Raw genomic sequence first — 17,485 nt, 5'->3', positions numbered from 1 at the left:
AAACACAAATTAAATGCATAATATTTTTTTTTACATACTTATATACTTACATTTGCAGAATGATACCTTTATAAATAATTTCAAAATGTCTTCCAAAAATAGTGTGACAAACAATGCTCTTTACACTTTCCCCTCTGATAGAGGAAAAAATAAGTAAAATAAAAAAAAATGCACATAACCTGGTTGCACCAGTGTGCACTTCCTTAATCTAACTTTATTGATGTACCTTTTTAATCATTTGCTTTTCTTTGGTTGGAGTTTATCAGAATCCCACATTTGAGATTGATCATATTTGTCAACTTCATTTTGGATATCCTATCAGATTTTGAGGACTGCAAGTGACTACAATTTTCCTTTAATCCCCTCCTCACAAAGACATTCTGTTATTGATTCTGGCAGATGCTCGGAGTCACTACAATGTTGAAATGCCTCCATCTTTAGATTTCTAGAAGCTACCAGTAGGTTTTGGGTCAAAACTGACTGGTGTTTCGATCTGTTTACATGTTAAATAGTATTGAGAAAATGCCTTGCTTCCTCTGAAAAGTAATCCCAGCATGATGAGGCTGCTATCACCATATTTCACTGTGAGTGAAAACATTGCACTCTTCTGTTAGTGATGTTCTGGGTTATTTATGAGAAAACATATATTTTTATATATAACATAATTTATATATATATATATATAGATAGGAAGGTTATTATTTATAAATGTTAATTATTTATAATTGTGATCCAAAGGTTCTAGCTTGGTTCCGTCAAACTGTAATGTTTTCCCTTTTTGTAAGCTTTTGTTTTATGAAGTAGAAAACATAATTCTCAGAATTTTGTTGCCCTGCTATAACTGTAAACTGTCAGCAATCTAAATTGCATCTATATAGTCTGTCATTATTCAGAAAGCTGTGGTGTTTAATTTTCCTCTCACATGACGCGAGTAGTGTGGCAGTATGTGACTGCATGTTATTCAGCCTCATTGTTCCAGGCGGCCTGTGACGTTGCTTTGTGTCGGAGGCAGGAGGGAGGGACGCCCGGGTTAGAGAGTTGATGTTCCCAGGCAGGCAGGGCGCAGCAGACGCACCTTTCCCACCTTTTCACAGAGCGGTTCTCTGCGTTGTTCAGTTTCTTCTGGGAATTAACCAACTTCGAGACTTTTCCCACAACTTTCTCCCGGTCCGCATGCTGCTAAGCTCGCTGCTCTCTGCACTTCAACACGGCGGCAGAGTCGAGGTGCAGCAGCTGTAGGGATGTAAGTAAACCAGATCTGTTGATTAATTTTTTACCGTCTTTCCGAAACAGGTGCGGGTTTCGCTTTCACTGAAGTAATATTTAAAAGAGCGGCTGTCTGTAGCTTAAAAGCTCTAAACTTGTGACTTGGTTCCGCTATCTGCACGATGTCTTTTGTTCCCAAATGGATGTTGTCGAGTTAAGAGCTCGACTTGCCAATGAAATGCACCTGACGTGCGACAAAAACATTTTAATTTAGAAATGGCTCATATCTGTGAGATCAACAAAGTGGTAGTAGTCTTTGAAGATTAAGACTAAGGTTTCTTCTTATCTTAAATAATGAACGCAATATTTATTCTAGTAACAGGTGTGTTGCTGGAGCATCATTGAACCCAATACCTGCCTTTTCGATCCAGATATCCCGTTTATTAATGAGAAGATATTTAATTTTTTTATATATTAGTTTTTTCTCTCTGCTAATTCTCAATAAACTGCCATTTTAAATAAATGTAACGTTCAACCCAAAATGATTTATTTGGTTGGCAAATTTAGAGCCAACGTAGTCTTTTGATTTTAGGGAAATAGTTTTTTATTAGTGGAAGTAATATTTATGCATTAGAGTGGTTCAACCAGAGTCCTGACTTGAGTCTGACAGAAAAGATGTTTGAGGAAAATATCTATTTTAGCTCATTACATAAGAAAAATTGTCAAAAATATAAGTGTAAACATGCAAAAAGCTGATTAGCCACTATAAGAAGGGTTGATTTTCTTTTATTACTGAGAAATGTAATAAACATTTCTCATTTTTATGTTTTCTAACATTTAAATGTTAGAAAACATTTAAATTTTCTAATGTAAACAAAGGCAGAACATTTTTCTTCTAAATTACATTGTCTTATCTTTTGAGACATGCATCTACCATTTCTGATCAGCAACAAACTTCTTGATTGAATGAACATAATTTGAAATATTCTGCTTTTCCTCCAGCAATCTGAGAAGTAAATGGTGTGAAAGTGGAGTACAACAGGATTATCATCTGACGTCACCTTAAAGGAGCCCAAAGCGATCAGGCTGTAAGATTACACGTTCTCAGATGTCTGCTGCACTGTAATAATGCCTTTGAGGTTACAATGTCTACGCTGAAGCACGTTATTCTGCAGGACAAAGACCAGGACAATGAGAAGAAGCTGGACTGGAGTTACATCAGCGAATGGGCCGAGAATGAAGTCGTCACGACAGGAACGTCGGACATGGGGACCCAAACGGACTGGGGGTCTTTCGAGCACAAGGAGTGCCAGACCTGCAGCCCAGTGATAATGCACATAGATCTCACACGGACGCACTCCAAGCTGAGACACCTGTCGCTGTTGGACACTGAGGGACAGTTGGCACCTTTGTTCCAGTTCGACCGCCAGGCTCCTGGACGCATCTCTACATCTCCCACCTTGAGGAGGATGAGGAGCACCAGACGTCCTCTGATTGATACTCGAGAATTGGGCCGCATGGAGAGCACTCAGGAGGAGTCATACCCTGCAAGCCCACTGTCCCCTGTGCAGAGAGTCAAATCACCTTTAGCAACAACGCCCTCCTCTGATGGAGAGAACTGTCAGGAACCTCAGTCTGTTTCATCCTCTGGGCGACAGAGAACCAGATCGCGTAGATCAAAGACTTTTGAAAATGGTGTCAATTCCACAAAATGGGAATGCCACAGTGCTCATCCTGCTCTAATGAAAGAGTCTTGGTCTTCTGATGTAGAAGAGCAGGTAAGTGTTTTTGTTGATTTCCATTTAAATTTAACTGAAACATAAGTAGTAACATATCCTCCACCAGTCTCAGACCTCAATCCAACACCTCAAGACCTTTTCCCCTGTTTATTTCCATATATGGCCTTTAATAAATTAAATAGGTAGACATTCCTCACTTGCAGAAGCCCTCCTGGAGCGGTCACTCACAATGCAAGCTTTTGACAGCAAATGAATCAGCAGTTACATGCATTGACAGCTCTGACCAAACCCACAGCCTGGAGGGCCCTGGGAAGTGCTCTCCTCGGGCCCCCATTCACCACAGTCAGCAGTCACCCAATAATGGAGGGGTCAGTGAGCGATTGGAAAAAGATAATGGGCAGCTCTATTCATCAGCTCGTGGTTTCCAGGCAGACACATTCTCAATAGTGTCGACATTCTCCCACAATATCAAGGGCTTTTGAATCCAAGCGACCACTTAAAACACTGATTCAGATTTTGGTGTCTTTGAAAGTGATCTAGTGGTGCCGTTAGCAGTAGGCGGTCTTTGCATGCTCAGTCTTTACGGTGTCCGGGCAGCATGGAAATTGTACGTTTACTGTTTTTGAAAGCTTACAGCTCTAATAAAGTTTCTCTGTTTTCCTACAGGAGAGGGAACAGTGCCATCGAAGGTAGGTGCACTGTACATTTGACACTGTGAATTTCATTATTTGCATGTTGTCTGTTGGGACTGTGAGCACTGTAGCATAAAAAAATTCAGGCTGAAGTTCGTGGGAACATATTTGCTTATCAGGAATGTAGTAAAATTTTGGGACTTTTTTACAGAGTCCACATTTGTTTTGCAGTTGTGCCTATCAGGTGTTCAAATAGTAAAGCTGTGCTGCTTTGTGGCAAATAATTTATCTGCAAGAAGGAAAAAAAAGTAGAAAATTGAGCTCCATCACATCAAAGTGCTTTGGACCTGATCTCTGGACGCTGATTGGACCATTAGCTTCAGGAGCCCCTTTGTGCATTCATTGTCTTTCACGTCTTTGTTGATGCTTCATAAGCACGGTAGGTTAAGTTTTGAGAGTCCCATGGTTACATTTGTGCTAGACAAACCCTCATTAAAGCTGTTTTCCCTTACCACCACCCACGCCCCTCCTCATGGACGACGAGACTCTTCCTCACACTGGATAATTAGGTAGCTTTTGTCCCATTAATTACACCCTGGAACTGTGCCTGGGACAGTGTCCGGGCCCTGCTAGCAGTCTGTTAGGGCAGTTTTGTTTTGGAACATCATTATTTTCTCTCGTTAATGTTGGAGACAAAACAAGCAAGTGCTCTCTGTTGGCAGAGAGGCTGGTACAGAGGAAGCTTTCTGCATGATCACAAGGCAACAGGGGCTCATTGTGACAATGCCATGGAATGAATCACGATGAAGCATTGACCTGGTTTAGAGGTGCAGTCGGCTCTTTCTTAGCGCCCCATCAGCCCCTGCCGCGTTCAGGTGCTGATGCCGGCTGCCATCTGTTGTCATGTACGTGCATTTAGCTGGAGTTTGGGGATTGGTGGGGTCGTGCTTAATAGTTTAGCAGGAAGGGCAGTGAAAGGAAGGAACAGTTGAGGCTTTCACATTCTAACAAAAGCATGCTGAAGGAATAACGTACCAGGTTACTCCCGTTTTCAGTTGTGCTGCACACTAGCTTATCCTGTAAAGCGTACATATTGGCACTGCAGCCATGCAGCTTATAGCTGCTCTCAGTTAGTGTCCCAAGCTGCTTGTGAAACTATACATGTACAGTTGGAAAAAGTGCAGTCACTGTACTAAATACTGGTGCTCTGCACTGTAAGAGGGAAAAAGTCGGTGGTTTGCTTTTGAATATAGCAGCTGACATTAACAAAAGGTGAAGTAAGACTGTTGTTGGTACTTCTATTTCTGCTGCAGCTAATTGTTTGACAGTGGTTTGTCAGTAAATGTCATTAAACACAATCAGAAATGAGGATGTGCTTTTAGTGAACAATGAGCACTCAACTTCTGCTGCAATATTTTTCTAGTTAAACTGGACTTTTGTTCTACTTTTGAGCTTCCCCCCCATGAGCGTTAAATATTTAAACCCTACAGCCTGATACAAGAATTTAAGGTAACCAGAAACAAAAATAAAATAAAAAAAAAATCCTAATTTAGTTTCTTGTAACAAATGCTTTCAAAACATTTGCTACTTTTTTCATTTTTGTATTTTATATCATAGTTAGGGCTTTGCAGTCGTTTATCAATACTAAAAAAATATTTTTATTCCCCAAGAATTTTTATAATATGCAAAATGCATTTACTGACATTTATACCATACATCAGGTTATTGATGGAAGTAATGAAATGCATATCAAAGCACTGAAATTGCATGTTGTAAATAGTCTTGGCTTTTTAGGATTAAAAGTAAAACTCCCTATCAGACCTAATACGTAGGTATGACAGCGTATTTCTTCACAGTATTTGCACAAACATTTTAAAACCAAAATGTTTAACATGGTGCAACAACTTATATTTAAACAAGTAAAGTGATGAATATTTCTGCTGATGCTAAATAGTGTGTAATATTTGGATTATTATAACTTCATTAAGGGAAATGTACATCAGCTGTGTCAATATCAAATCATAAAATAAAACATTATTGTTTTTTTACCTTTATGCTTCAAGCTAAGCATAATTTGGAATACAGTTCTTAATTTAATTTAACATAAGTTATTATTATGACAAATATTACTCCTTATCCATATCATGTGTCTGTACACTGATTGAGGGGTGCTGCTCTTTAGTTTTCATGCTAAGATTGTTTGGCTGGAAATACAGTCAATTTTGTCTTTAGTGTTTTGTGAGAAAAAATGTTTGGTGTATTTTGTTTCTTTTTTTTTCTGGTCAGCTGACCAGTACTGTACAGCAACAGGTGGGGCAGGGACTAAGTTACTCTGTTCTCCATACAGCCAGAGAAAAAAGTAATTTCTTTACCATGATATGTGAAACCAACACATCTAGCCGTACTTTGAGAAAAAACCAGCCCATCTAGTTGCTAACCGACAGCAGCCACATTCAATAATTTCTCTTGTCTTCTTAGCATAGGACTGATTTGATTGTGATTGTCATTTGACTTTGTCACTGATCAAGTTTTTCAAGGTGTATCTCATTTAATCCTTTGACAAATGAGTCACCCCACACCTTTATCCTCTACAGTCATTTCATTGCCATCTTTAATGTTGCATCCGTCACATAATCACATTTGTCAGCTGCTAATTTTAGCTCGTGAATGTTCATTTTCGTCCTGAACAGTAATCCCAAATGTACAGCGATGGAGGATAAGTCATAGCGTTTGAGAACAGCGGCTGTGTGAGCTTCGCCCCCAGGCTAAAAGGCAGGCCTGTGTTTTTGCAACCAAAGCCATGCCTCAGTTACCAACTATGAAAAGAAGACTGGGAGGATTAGAACTGGCACACATTGACAGCTTGTCTCTTTCCACGCAAACAGGGTGATCCATTAATCGGCAGCTGTCTATGCATGAGCCACACACATAACACTTATCCTTCATAATATCTGCTACTCACATTAATCACTGGTTTTCCACACAAAGCGGATGGTATTTCAGTGGCATTTCTGCTACACAAAATGACAAAGGGAATTTTATTTTCCCCCAGCTTGGACAGTCTGACTCTACTTACGTTTCACATAGGCTATTTTTGTTACAAGAGATTCTCAGAAATTGAGTCAGCCGTTTCCCTGTACTTTACTTCTTTACTGTACCTCAAATTAGTACAGTGACTGTTCATTTTTATTTTATTATGATGGATAAAACTGTTCAGGATCTAAAGGTCCTCATGTTTCTGCTTCAGGCTTCATGAGAGGAGGCGGAGCTCAGTGGTGGTCAGTTTACCTGGACTCGATGTCTCACCAGGAGACCTGTTTGTGTCCAATGGAGCGGCGGACATGATCAATGACTCAAATCTCGCTGGTAAAATTCCACGTTCTCTCATTAATATGTCAGTTTTATGTTTTTCTGTTTGATTGCAATATGATCCTTAGCCAAGTGATCTGCCCTCTGATTAAATTTATGAGTCAATGTTTTAACAGTTTGCTTCTTGATGGCAAAAGGTTTGACCATAACCCACCCATGTTTACTGTTAATGTGAGGCAAACAACTTAAGAGTTTGGGTTTGGCTGGGTTTTTTCTTGAGGGCAAAAGAGGTTATAAAGAGCTCATTAAAAGCAATCTGTGCTATGCATCTTTGCTGTGTTATTATTTTTGAAGCACTTTACTTCTCCATGACCAAATGCCAAATTATATTGCATCTCAAAAGTATATTTAAAAAAATTTAAATATTGTGAAAGAAATTCTAGCGTTTTTGTCTCACTTCAACAAGGGAAATTTATATATTGTACAGATTTGTATTTTCAGTTTTTGTTTTAGTTTTGAACCTAAAATTGACTGTTGTAGAAAATTAACATTTTACAAATGGTCAATAAAAATATTTCAAACAGAAGTGTCCTTTGGAAAGGTCGATTCATGGTTGGGGCTCCTTTTCCATGAATTACTGCATCAGTGCAACATGGCATGGAGACAATCAGCCTGTGAATCTCTTGAGTTGTGATGGAAGTCCAGGTTGCTCTGATTGCATCTTTCTGCTGATCTATATTGTTGGGTCTGGCATCTCTCATCTTCAGTGTAGGAAGCTACAAAGACAATTAAATCAGCATCACCATACAGCTTGTCAGCAGAAGGACACATGAAGTACTCTAAAATTACCTGGTAGACTGCTGTGAACTTCAGAAAATCCACTGAACAACAATCCAGTTCTTTTTCTTCTCTGTCCAAGTAAGATGCTGCTGACGTTTACTTTGGTTCAGGAGTGGCTTGACACGAGGAATGCTACTTTTGTAGCTCATGTTCTTCAACAGGTTTTGCTTGACAATCCTCTCAAGGTTGCTGATGGCAAAAACTTTGCATTCAGCATTACACTTTTATCCTTCGATGGCCAAGGGATCATTTAGCATCTAGAGAAGTAAAAAAACGACAGTAATTTTACACCCTTCATCTCAATATTCACAATTACAGAAAGCAAGGATGCGTCATAAATTGCACATATTCTATAGATGTGCCAGAGTTGCTAGATAATTCACATTCAAACCCAATTAGAATAAATTCTTAACATATGTGGCAAGATATGAAGGCAACTTTACTGTCAACTATGAATAGATTAGATTATACAGGGTTTGTCTAGGTTCTTTTAAAGTGATTTTTTTATTTAACTTACCCATGTTTATAAAAAAATAAGTTGAATCATATTATATAAACATCAACTGGTCCTAATGGTGATCAGAATCAGGCTCTTTCCTTTAGTTTGTTATTTTGTTTGTATGTCCTTTAATTTGTATAAAGCACTTTGAATTGCCTTATCGCTGAAAATGTGTTATAAAAATAAAATGACCTTACCTTACCAAAAAATATAAATACAGTTCAAAACAAAGTTTTTGTATGAGTTTATTTCTGTATGTACAATTTCATCTTCATATTTCATGGATATACATTGATCATGGTTTGTGTGCATGGGAACAAAAGTGATTCTTTACAAGTATAAAATGGCACTAGGAGGGGACTTTGTGTTGTTATGAAATGGGGGGTGTAAATTGGCACAGGGGCACATCGATTCAGAGTCACAGTTTGTATTTTGTTTTAGACTATTGTTCTCAAATCAAAGCAAACTTTGTCAGAAGGTTTTTAATGTCTGCGTCCAGGCTGTTGCCACACAACACAATCACACTTTGTTTCTGTGTTTGATTTCTGTAGATGCAAAGAAATCAAAGTGGCCCTTTTCGAGGCGCAGTACGGTAGGTGTGCTGTTTGTCTGCTGGTTTGTCTGGTGTGTGTGCGTGACTGGTGCCAGTGATGTGGTTTGTTTGGATGTACTTTGTTACAAAACTGGTCAGTTGGTTTGGACATTGTTCTCTGACCCACTTCTCAAAGCAGATTAGTGCGTTTCCTCTTATCCCCTTTAGGTCACAGTTTTCGAAGGGGTTGAAATGTAGAACTTGAGCCGGACTTTTTAATTCACTTCTAACGGTGTTATTTTTACTCATAATTACCTTAGCTAAACAGAAAATAAAGAAATAATCTCTTGTTTTCCAATACAGTCTGAGTTTTGTTTTCTGTTTTTCAGACTAAAGGGAAATTACAGGTGGGCACAGTATCAGATATTGAAAAATACCTTTCAGTGGCGCAAATTCAAGACTGGAGAAACACTGACTTTCAGAAGTATAAGGTGAGCACAATCAGCAGCAAATCTTCTTTGCTTTGCATGTTAATCGTCAGATTGGTTTAGTGTCTGCAGTCATCCAGGACAGGTTTGAACTACAAAGACCTTCAGATTTCTAATTTAAACACAACTCACTGTTTGCTCAATGACTTAGAAATGACAAAACAGCAGTTAGCGGGAATGTCCTGCAGAGTTTAAATGACGCAGCTTGTGCAAGAACCAGAATTTCTAGGCGGCAACTAGTTAGATCCTTTCTACAAAAGTCTATAAACAAACACTGACCTACGTCTGATTCGCCATGGTGGTAGAAAACGTACAAAGAAAATGCAGCTTTTTTTCTGTACCAACATGCTCTGAGGGAGACGCAGCTTCCTTGTTTCTCACTGTTGTTGTTTGTCTGTGCAGGACTTTTCTCTGGCTGAGTTCCTTCAGGATCAGTCCTCGCAGGTGGGCGTTACCTCTGACCCTCAGGGTCGAAAGAGACAAGAGGCCATCTGGGAACTCTTCACCAGCGAGTGCGTTTACTTCCTGGATCAGCTCATGGTTCTCAAAGAGGTGACCTTGTCCATTCAAAGCCTCACAATGCTCCACACAAACACACAGAACCACAAACAAATCGACCAAACCCAAACGAAACCCAACTCCGGCTGCTTTGTGTTTTATTTATTATCTCCCTGAATTCTTCTCCTTGGAAATCTCTGTTGGGTTGTCCGTCCCACAGAATAGTGGATTTGAAATTTAAAACCACATTTTGACAATTAGCCCTTTCTGTGTGTGACTGTTTTGTTCCTTTCAGGTGTTTTCAGCCACACTCATGAACCTGCAGCAGAACAACTGCCTCACGGATGTTGACTTATGGAGCTTATTTGCAAACCTGAATGAACTTTGCCTGGTGAGACATGATGCAAATAAGCTGTATTAGACTTGTTGGCTTATATTTCTAATGTAAATTATTTGGAAAAAAAACAACATTTTTAGAGGTAGCTTAGTAAAGCTGCGAAAGAAAAAATCTTATAACTGTAGAGTTAAGACTATCTCAAATCTTATACAGTACCTATAGGATTATAATTAGATCCTAGTTTTTCTAATAAATCCTTTTGTTTTACTTTAAGTGTTAAATGTTGGTCACTGTACCAAAAATATAAGATCACACTTACCTTTCTAACATTATCTGTAACTATTTTTATTATTATTTTAGTTCAGAAAGTGCAGTAAAACAATAAAATCAGCACCTTTAATAATTTTAATAGGCTTCATATGTTAGAATATATCACTCTGTCATTCTGCTGTTTTGTAGAGTTACCATATGACAAGTTGATACCAAGTTAAGCTAATAGTAGGGATGCACCGATTTATCGGTGCCACTTTCCTTAATTTTGGGAGATCAGATATTTGTATGTGAAGCCAATCTTATCCACTAATCTTATCCATGTTGGCAAAGGTCTAAAATCAACCACTGTCCTCTTCTGCTTTGCAGACTATTGCTTACTTTGCAACTTTTTTGCTGTATTTAGCAACATTTCAGACAAAAAAAATGTCAGCCAAAATTGGAATCAGCAGGTCAGGTTTTCTAAAGATCGATAATCAGCGCTCAACCAGATAACTGCAATGGGTGCACCCCTAGCTAATAGCTTTGCCATGCTATCTGCTGCGGTTTAAAAGTTTTCAAAAGTTTAAAATCATTTCCTGCATACCTACCCTTCAGGCTAAAGTTTTTTTTCTCTGACTGTTAACGGCATTGTGTTGTGTAAAGATCCCTCTACCCTCTTGCTTCACACTGCAGATCATTTCAAACCTAGCCAAAAGAACCTTAAAAAAAGGTTTTATGGTCAAGAATGCATAAAAATAATTCATAAAATAAAAATAATTTAACAGTACAACTATTTTTGTCCTTTTAGTGTTGGAAGGGCTAAAAAAAGCTTGATTAAAACTATAATTTTTTTTATGTTAATAGCATTCCTTTTGCCAGCGATTTTATTGTTAATTTTACTAAATTGTAATTCTTATATTAAACTCAAGTTCAGGGACACAATTCTTTTCCACATTACGTTTCACCAGAAGGTCCAGCACTTTGCCTCCCATCTGAACCCACCAAATACACGACCACATCCACAAAGAGACATCAAATTCACTCCAAAAAGGAGGTGGGGAGCATAACATCATAAAATGGGATTTAAGGTCCACATTTCTCTCGGCTAGATAATTATCAAAAAAGTAATAATCTAATAACGAAGTCAAATTTATAGCTATATATATATATATATATATATATATGTAAATTTTTCAAACTTGTACAAATCAAATATTTCTGTGGCAGACAGAAACGGTTTAGATCCTCTCGTTTAGATTCTTCATGTCGAATTTAAACAGTAAATAAATAAAAAGAGCTTATAATTTTTTGTCAGGTTGGTGCATGTTTTCATTTTAGAAAATGTGATTAATCTGTTCACTCCTGTACTTGATTTGAACTTTAACCAAGGTCAAACCAAAAAATAACGATCATTTTAAAAACGTGTCCAGAAATGCCAGGTTGAATTCTCAAGTCATGTTAGACTGAAAACTTAGTCTCTTGGCCTTTCGGTGACCCCTGACTTGCCGTTTCTTTTTCCTGTGCAGGTCAGCTTTAGTTTCCTGAACAACCTCTTGCGTGTCATCAAGAACCTGTTGAGTATTACTCAGGGGGGCGGGCCTACCCTGCTGGAGCTGCTGAGCAAGGTAAGTGTTTGTGTACACTGTGACAGCAGACTTTTACACGCACTGTTTATGTGTGAAGATGTAGATGCATTTCATTGCAGCTGCTTTAGTTTATGTTTTATTCTAAAATTCAGGTTGGTAAACAGTGAAGCCCATGAATTATATGGAAAATGATCATCCATCAGTCTGTATAACTTCTCAATCTGCTGACAGGTTTTTCAGGAGAGCATATGTCACTGTCTGGAGAAGTACTGCCTCAACTACTCAGCAGCGCTGCTTTATCTGCACAACCTGATGCCCAGGGAGGACTTCGGGTCATACGTAAAGGTACAGGAGACAGCAGAGTTCAGGCAGCAGCTGATTTGTTTGTGTTAGTCAGCAAATGCCAGAACGCAGTGTACCTTTGACTGCAGGCAGTGTGTGCCAAGTATGAGCGAGGACACCCAGCAACGCTTCTTTTAAACAATTAGTTCAGTGTCTCACAGTCCTACCAATGAGGAATGTCATCCTTTTGCAGCTTGTTATCCTTCCTGATTGTTGACATGTGCTTCCTAGAGGGATCTCCTTCCATAAAAGTTAGCTCTCTGCACTATTGTTCACAGTGGTTCATTTACTATGAGATGCTTGTCTCCACTCGGCCATCTTCTTCTCATGAATCCTTTCTTTGTCTCCTTGCTTTCTGCTTAGTGGTGTGAGAGAAGCAAACAGTGCCGGAGGCTGCAGCTACGCGACCTGCTGGTGGCGCCTCTGCAGCGGCTAACCCGATACCCGCTGCTGCTGAGGAATATCGCAAAGAGATGTCTGGTGTTGGAGGAAAGCAGGGAGCTGCAGGTTATAGCTGAGAAAGTGGACACATCCATATGTGAGCAGCATGTACACCTTTTCCCTGAATGTCTTCATCTTTAATATGCATCAAGTTTTCTGAGTGTTTGACTTTATCTCAGGCTGAAAAATAGTTTTTATTGTAGAATTTGTACAACAGATTGCTAGAAAACAATCAGATCTTTTTTGCCACATCTTCAATCGCCAGACATCAAAGTGTTGTCACTCACTTGGGTTTCATCACCATATCTGTGCAGGTGTTTACAATTCTATTTGAACCCAAATGGCATGTGTGACAGGTGTCAGAGTGGTTATGCCTCAGCACAAACAGACCAGTTTTCTTTAGGAGCAGGTGACTCAGCAGTGTTGGACAGCAGCCAACAGACCTGTTGTGGCACTGCTCTCTGGAACCAGGACATGAAAATGTGCAGCAGCCATTCACTTTTGGGTCATTTTGTTCTTTTGTACAGAAAACCCACATGGACTTAATACCAAATAGCTTACCACCTCTTTTCTGCAACGCATGCTCCTGCAGCACACCTTTTTTAATGGCTTTTAATAAAAGGAGCAGCTGATGGCAATTTTGCGCTCCTGGGTGAAATATGTCGGCCAATGTCCTCTCTGGGCGTGGGGAACATTTACCATAAAATGTGTAATCTCTCACGAAATTCAGCCACACCCATGTTTGGCATCACCATGCAGAAATGAGTACAGTAAGATAAGATTTATTAGCAATGTTGTCACTGTGATGAGCTTTATGTATGATTAAAAAAGACGCTACATTTCCTTATCAGTATAGGTAAAAATGACAGACATTTTTACTTGTAAACTTTATTTACAAGTTTCTGTAAATAAATAAAATCTTATAATTCACTCTAAACAGTACAAATATTTTTATTTAAAAAATTAGACACCCTGTAAACATTTAAGAGTTTAGAGCAGCTATTGTAGTTCTGACAGAAATATCTTTTTTGATTTATATTGGTGTGAATTTGTTGATATTAAGTGACTGAACTAAACTTTTATACCTTAAATTTACAAAATTTTGTGCAAAATTAGTTTTAATTTCCCAGAAATAAGACAATTCAGTTTTGGTTTATATATTGTCTTTTGCAGTAAATCTAAATCAGCAGACATGTTTTATTCACTAATGTCCAAATCTCCAGTCTCATGCATGGGTTCTGACGTGTATTAGAGATCACAGCCTACCAACCTGCAGGCTCATTAACATTTCTACAAGTATTATCAATTTATCTTTGTGATTTACCGTTTTATACAACCTTGTTTTGCAAAATTATTTAAGAGACAGCATTTTCATTTATCTAATATATGTACGATGGATTCTTTTGTTTTTAATATGTTGCATTTATTCAGGATGATGCTTTCTTTTATTCTTAATTAGCATCTTGATTCAAGTGGTTCATTTCACAGTATTGGAGTCTTTATAGCAGAAGTATTCAACTCCAGCTCTCAGAACAGAGACTTTTAGTTGTCTCTGCTTCGACACACCTGAGTCAAATAATGAGGTCATTAGCAGGACTCTGGAGACCTGGATTGAATACTGAGCAGGTGATTCACCTTTTCATTCAGGTGGGTTTGACCAGGGACACATCTAAAGTGTGCACCTGCCCTTGAGTACTGGAGTTGAATACCTCTGTCGTACAGAATATTTATGTACATTAAAATACACAAGTATTCTCTAAACACATGTTCAGATCAATAACTTCCATCCCATTCTGCTGTAAATGCTGGATATTCAGTTGAAACAACTGCAAGATGGCCATGTTCCATTCCAATTCATTTTCAACTTTACAAATTAAAGTACCAGTCAGTAACATTTTCCTTTAAACCAAATGGATTGAGAGGCTTGCTTAAAAAATTATGTTTTGTTTTCCTGTTTACTTTTGTTTTTTGTGGATATTTTTAAATTAAGGAATGAACTAAGTTTATTGGTTATGGATGTTTTGCTCCTTGTATGCTGTATTAATGTTTGATAGTTCTTCTTGGTATTCATTCAAATGGTTGATTTCACGTTATTTCGGTCTCGTTCCAGGAACATTGTTTTTACTGAAAATGTAATCTTTGTCCTTGTTAGATGTTAAGTTGTGGCTCTTCTGTTTCCAGGTGATTTGGAAGGGAAGGTCAAGTGGCTGGATAATTACCAGAAGGTGAAACAGCTGAGAGATGCGCTGGTGTGGCTGCCGGTTTGGGAAAGAGACAAACGTGCCTTCATCCCTGAGGTTCATCTGATTTGCATATATTTTAACATCTTAATGTTTGATCATCACACATGATTGTCACAAACATCACTTATGTGTAAAACGTGATAAGTAATATCTGATTCCACGTTTGAAGTTGTTTATCTTTTAGTTTTCCTGATCCTGTCAGGAGCTCAGGTCTGATGTGATCTGCTTGTTTTCCAGAGTCTGAAACATCTCCTGAAGGCCGTCACTCTTGACAATCTGATCTCCCACAGAAGTCTGCTGCACGAAGGGAAACTAGTGCTCACAGGTGTCTACCGTTGGCTCAAATCCAACACTTTTCATGTTCTCCATTTTTTAAAATTTGTACAGAATCTTAGAATGTCTCTCTTTGGTTCATCACTAGAGAACACAAAGCTCATAGATGTTTATCTGTTCCTGTTTGATGAATTCCTGCTGATTACAAAGATAAAGAGAATCAAGAAGGTATGCACCCATCTTGTTCTGTTCTGGACCTGTGGTAGATGCTCTGGGGAGAAGTTCATGTGGCTGAACTTTGTACCTTTTTTTGCTCTGACTTTGTGCACAGAGGTCTGTCAGTTCTGAGCAGAATCACCTGAGGCTGCAGCAGAACCTGGAGATGGACCAGCTGCTGAAGGAGGGATGCACCTTCACGGTTCTCGATCAGCCCATCTCTCTGGATCGACTGCAGCTCAGGAACATTGACCAGCTAAATGCCTCCAGTAACTACACCTCATGCAGAGTTTTTGTACATGTTTTAGCAGAGAAGATTGAACAATTAAAACATCAGACTCTCTTACTTTTTGTATCTGATGACAGAACTTTCTGCTTTGTTCACAGCATCGGGGCTGCCACATTCTTTCATCATAATGCACCACAACCGGTACCAACAGTGTATTGGTGCATTCATCCTGCAAGCTGCGTCAGAGTCTGCCAAGGTAGATCTGTTCAAGCGTGAACTTATGACAAGTTTCAAACGTCATGCACGTTAAGGGCTGGAAGGAAAATGTCAATAGTTTTGGCAATGTTATGTAAACTAAATGTGAAAAACTGAGAGAACCACAAAACAGACCAAGACAAAGTAGTCCATAGTTGTGAAGTGAAAGGTTTAATTTATTAATTTTTTTTATCAATTTGAAATATGAAAATTGTCGCATGCGTTTGTGTTCACGTCTGAGTCACGTCAACTCTAGTTGTGCTTCAGATCACTACTCCACTTGGTAGCACCACCTTTCTCGTGCAAACACAGCTGCAAGTCTTTTAGGAATCACATTTTCTCCATGGCGGCCGACATGATCATCTTCCTTCTCCTTTTCACTCCATATCCTAATGTTTCTCAAGCACATCAAAAGAAGCACATGGATGCTTCTGGGTTTCTCAAAATAAAACCACTCACACATTCACTTGTTTATACTGCCTAAATTACTACACATTACTGGTACCAGTCTAGGAGCCAGCGGTTAAACCCTGTTCTGCCAGCTTTTTATCCAGCTTGAGTTCATTCAGACTGGATGGAGAGTGATGATTCAAACCAAGAGTCTTCTTTCTGACACTGTGAAACCCATATTGCATGTAGATTAAAAATGTATTTTTGATCTCACCCGACCAGAGCAAGTGGGACTTCCAATTCGCTTCATGGACCTTTTTATAAAAAATTTTGGCCCAGATACAAATGCATGCCACACTTTTCAGATTTTTATTCTACAGTTGTGTAGTTCCTTGTGTTACTATGAAAAATCTAAAAGGAATTTACATTTGTCTGTAAAATGTAAGTTGTATACATTCTTGATGATCAGTAACTTAATAATTATAGATCTTCCTATTTCAGTTTTGTTCCTGCAGAAGCAATAATACAAAGAGTTTGTGCTCAATCCTTATACACAGCTGCTGTTATTTCTGCTCCTGACCTCCTTCTTGTGCAACTTTTCCAGAGGGAATGGATGACGAAGTTAGAGGGCGCTGTGGCGGCGCTGCTGAAGCTGGACTCTCAGCAGCCGCGAGTCAAGAGCTCCTCCCTGTGGCTGGAGTCCTCCCAGATCTGATCCCATCCAGCAGCACTTTAAGCCACTGGAAACGTCTCCGATGTCGATGTGCACTTCACTGTCCCTAGGAGTCCGTCACAATGACTGCTCCAACACTAGGATTATTTTGTAAATTTTGTGTGCCTTTAAAGGTAGCTAATGCGTTAGTGTACAATAAATTCTTATGATTTATTTGGTTTATTTTTTTTTTCTCACTTCTGTTGAAGCATTTTCAGATTGCATTCCCTACATGTTTTTCTTAGATTTCCTGTTGGCAAATTTGACTCAAGGGAGGCTTTTTAAAATAAAAATTAAAATACTAAATTTATGAAAGTTAATACATAATCAGACTATGATGAAAGAAAAAAGATTGACATTTTTCCAAATCAATTAAAATGTTTGCAAGCAAAACAAAAACATTTGTTGAATATCAAAATGATTGCAGGGTTAGGTTACAAAATATTTAAGGATTTGAAGATCAATG

The 17,485-nt window shown here is 38.6% G+C and overlaps 1 protein-coding gene across 1 annotated transcript; it reads left to right on the top strand.

The window, feature by feature from the left end:
* The first annotated feature begins 993 nt into the window (after positions 1-993).
* On the top strand, positions 994-17,193 carry plekhg7 (pleckstrin homology and RhoGEF domain containing G7). The gene is made up of 17 exons (XM_023342777.1): positions 994-1,243; positions 2,209-2,984; positions 3,612-3,634; positions 6,825-6,943; positions 8,777-8,817; positions 9,147-9,248; positions 9,648-9,797; positions 10,039-10,134; positions 11,859-11,957; positions 12,150-12,263; positions 12,624-12,798; positions 14,883-14,998; positions 15,182-15,269; positions 15,366-15,445; positions 15,549-15,702; positions 15,821-15,918; positions 16,912-17,193. Exons 2-17 carry the CDS (start codon positions 2,352-2,354, stop codon positions 17,020-17,022), a joined length of 2,199 nt encoding a protein of 732 aa, XP_023198545.1. The 5' UTR covers positions 994-1,243; positions 2,209-2,351; the 3' UTR covers positions 17,023-17,193.
* Positions 17,194-17,485: the final 292 nt, after the last annotated feature.

This window comes from Xiphophorus maculatus, chromosome 2, assembly GCF_002775205.1.
Source record: "Xiphophorus maculatus strain JP 163 A chromosome 2, X_maculatus-5.0-male, whole genome shotgun sequence".
Taxonomy (NCBI): Eukaryota; Metazoa; Chordata; class Actinopteri; order Cyprinodontiformes; family Poeciliidae; genus Xiphophorus; species Xiphophorus maculatus.
This window is presented reverse-complemented; position numbering and strand designations above follow the sequence as displayed.

Bases quoted from the DNA above. Each gene is read 5' to 3' on its own strand.
- plekhg7 (XM_023342777.1), top strand. From the start codon at position 2,352: ATGTCTACGCTGAAGCACGTTATTCTGCAGGACAAAGACCAGGACAAT. The intron at 9,798-10,038 runs GTGACCTTGTCC...TGTTCCTTTCAG, and splicing joins AGCTCATGGTTCTCAAAGAG to GTGTTTTCAGCCACACTCAT. The intron at 12,799-14,882 runs GTGAGCAGCATG...TTCTGTTTCCAG, and splicing joins GAAAGTGGACACATCCATAT to GTGATTTGGAAGGGAAGGTC.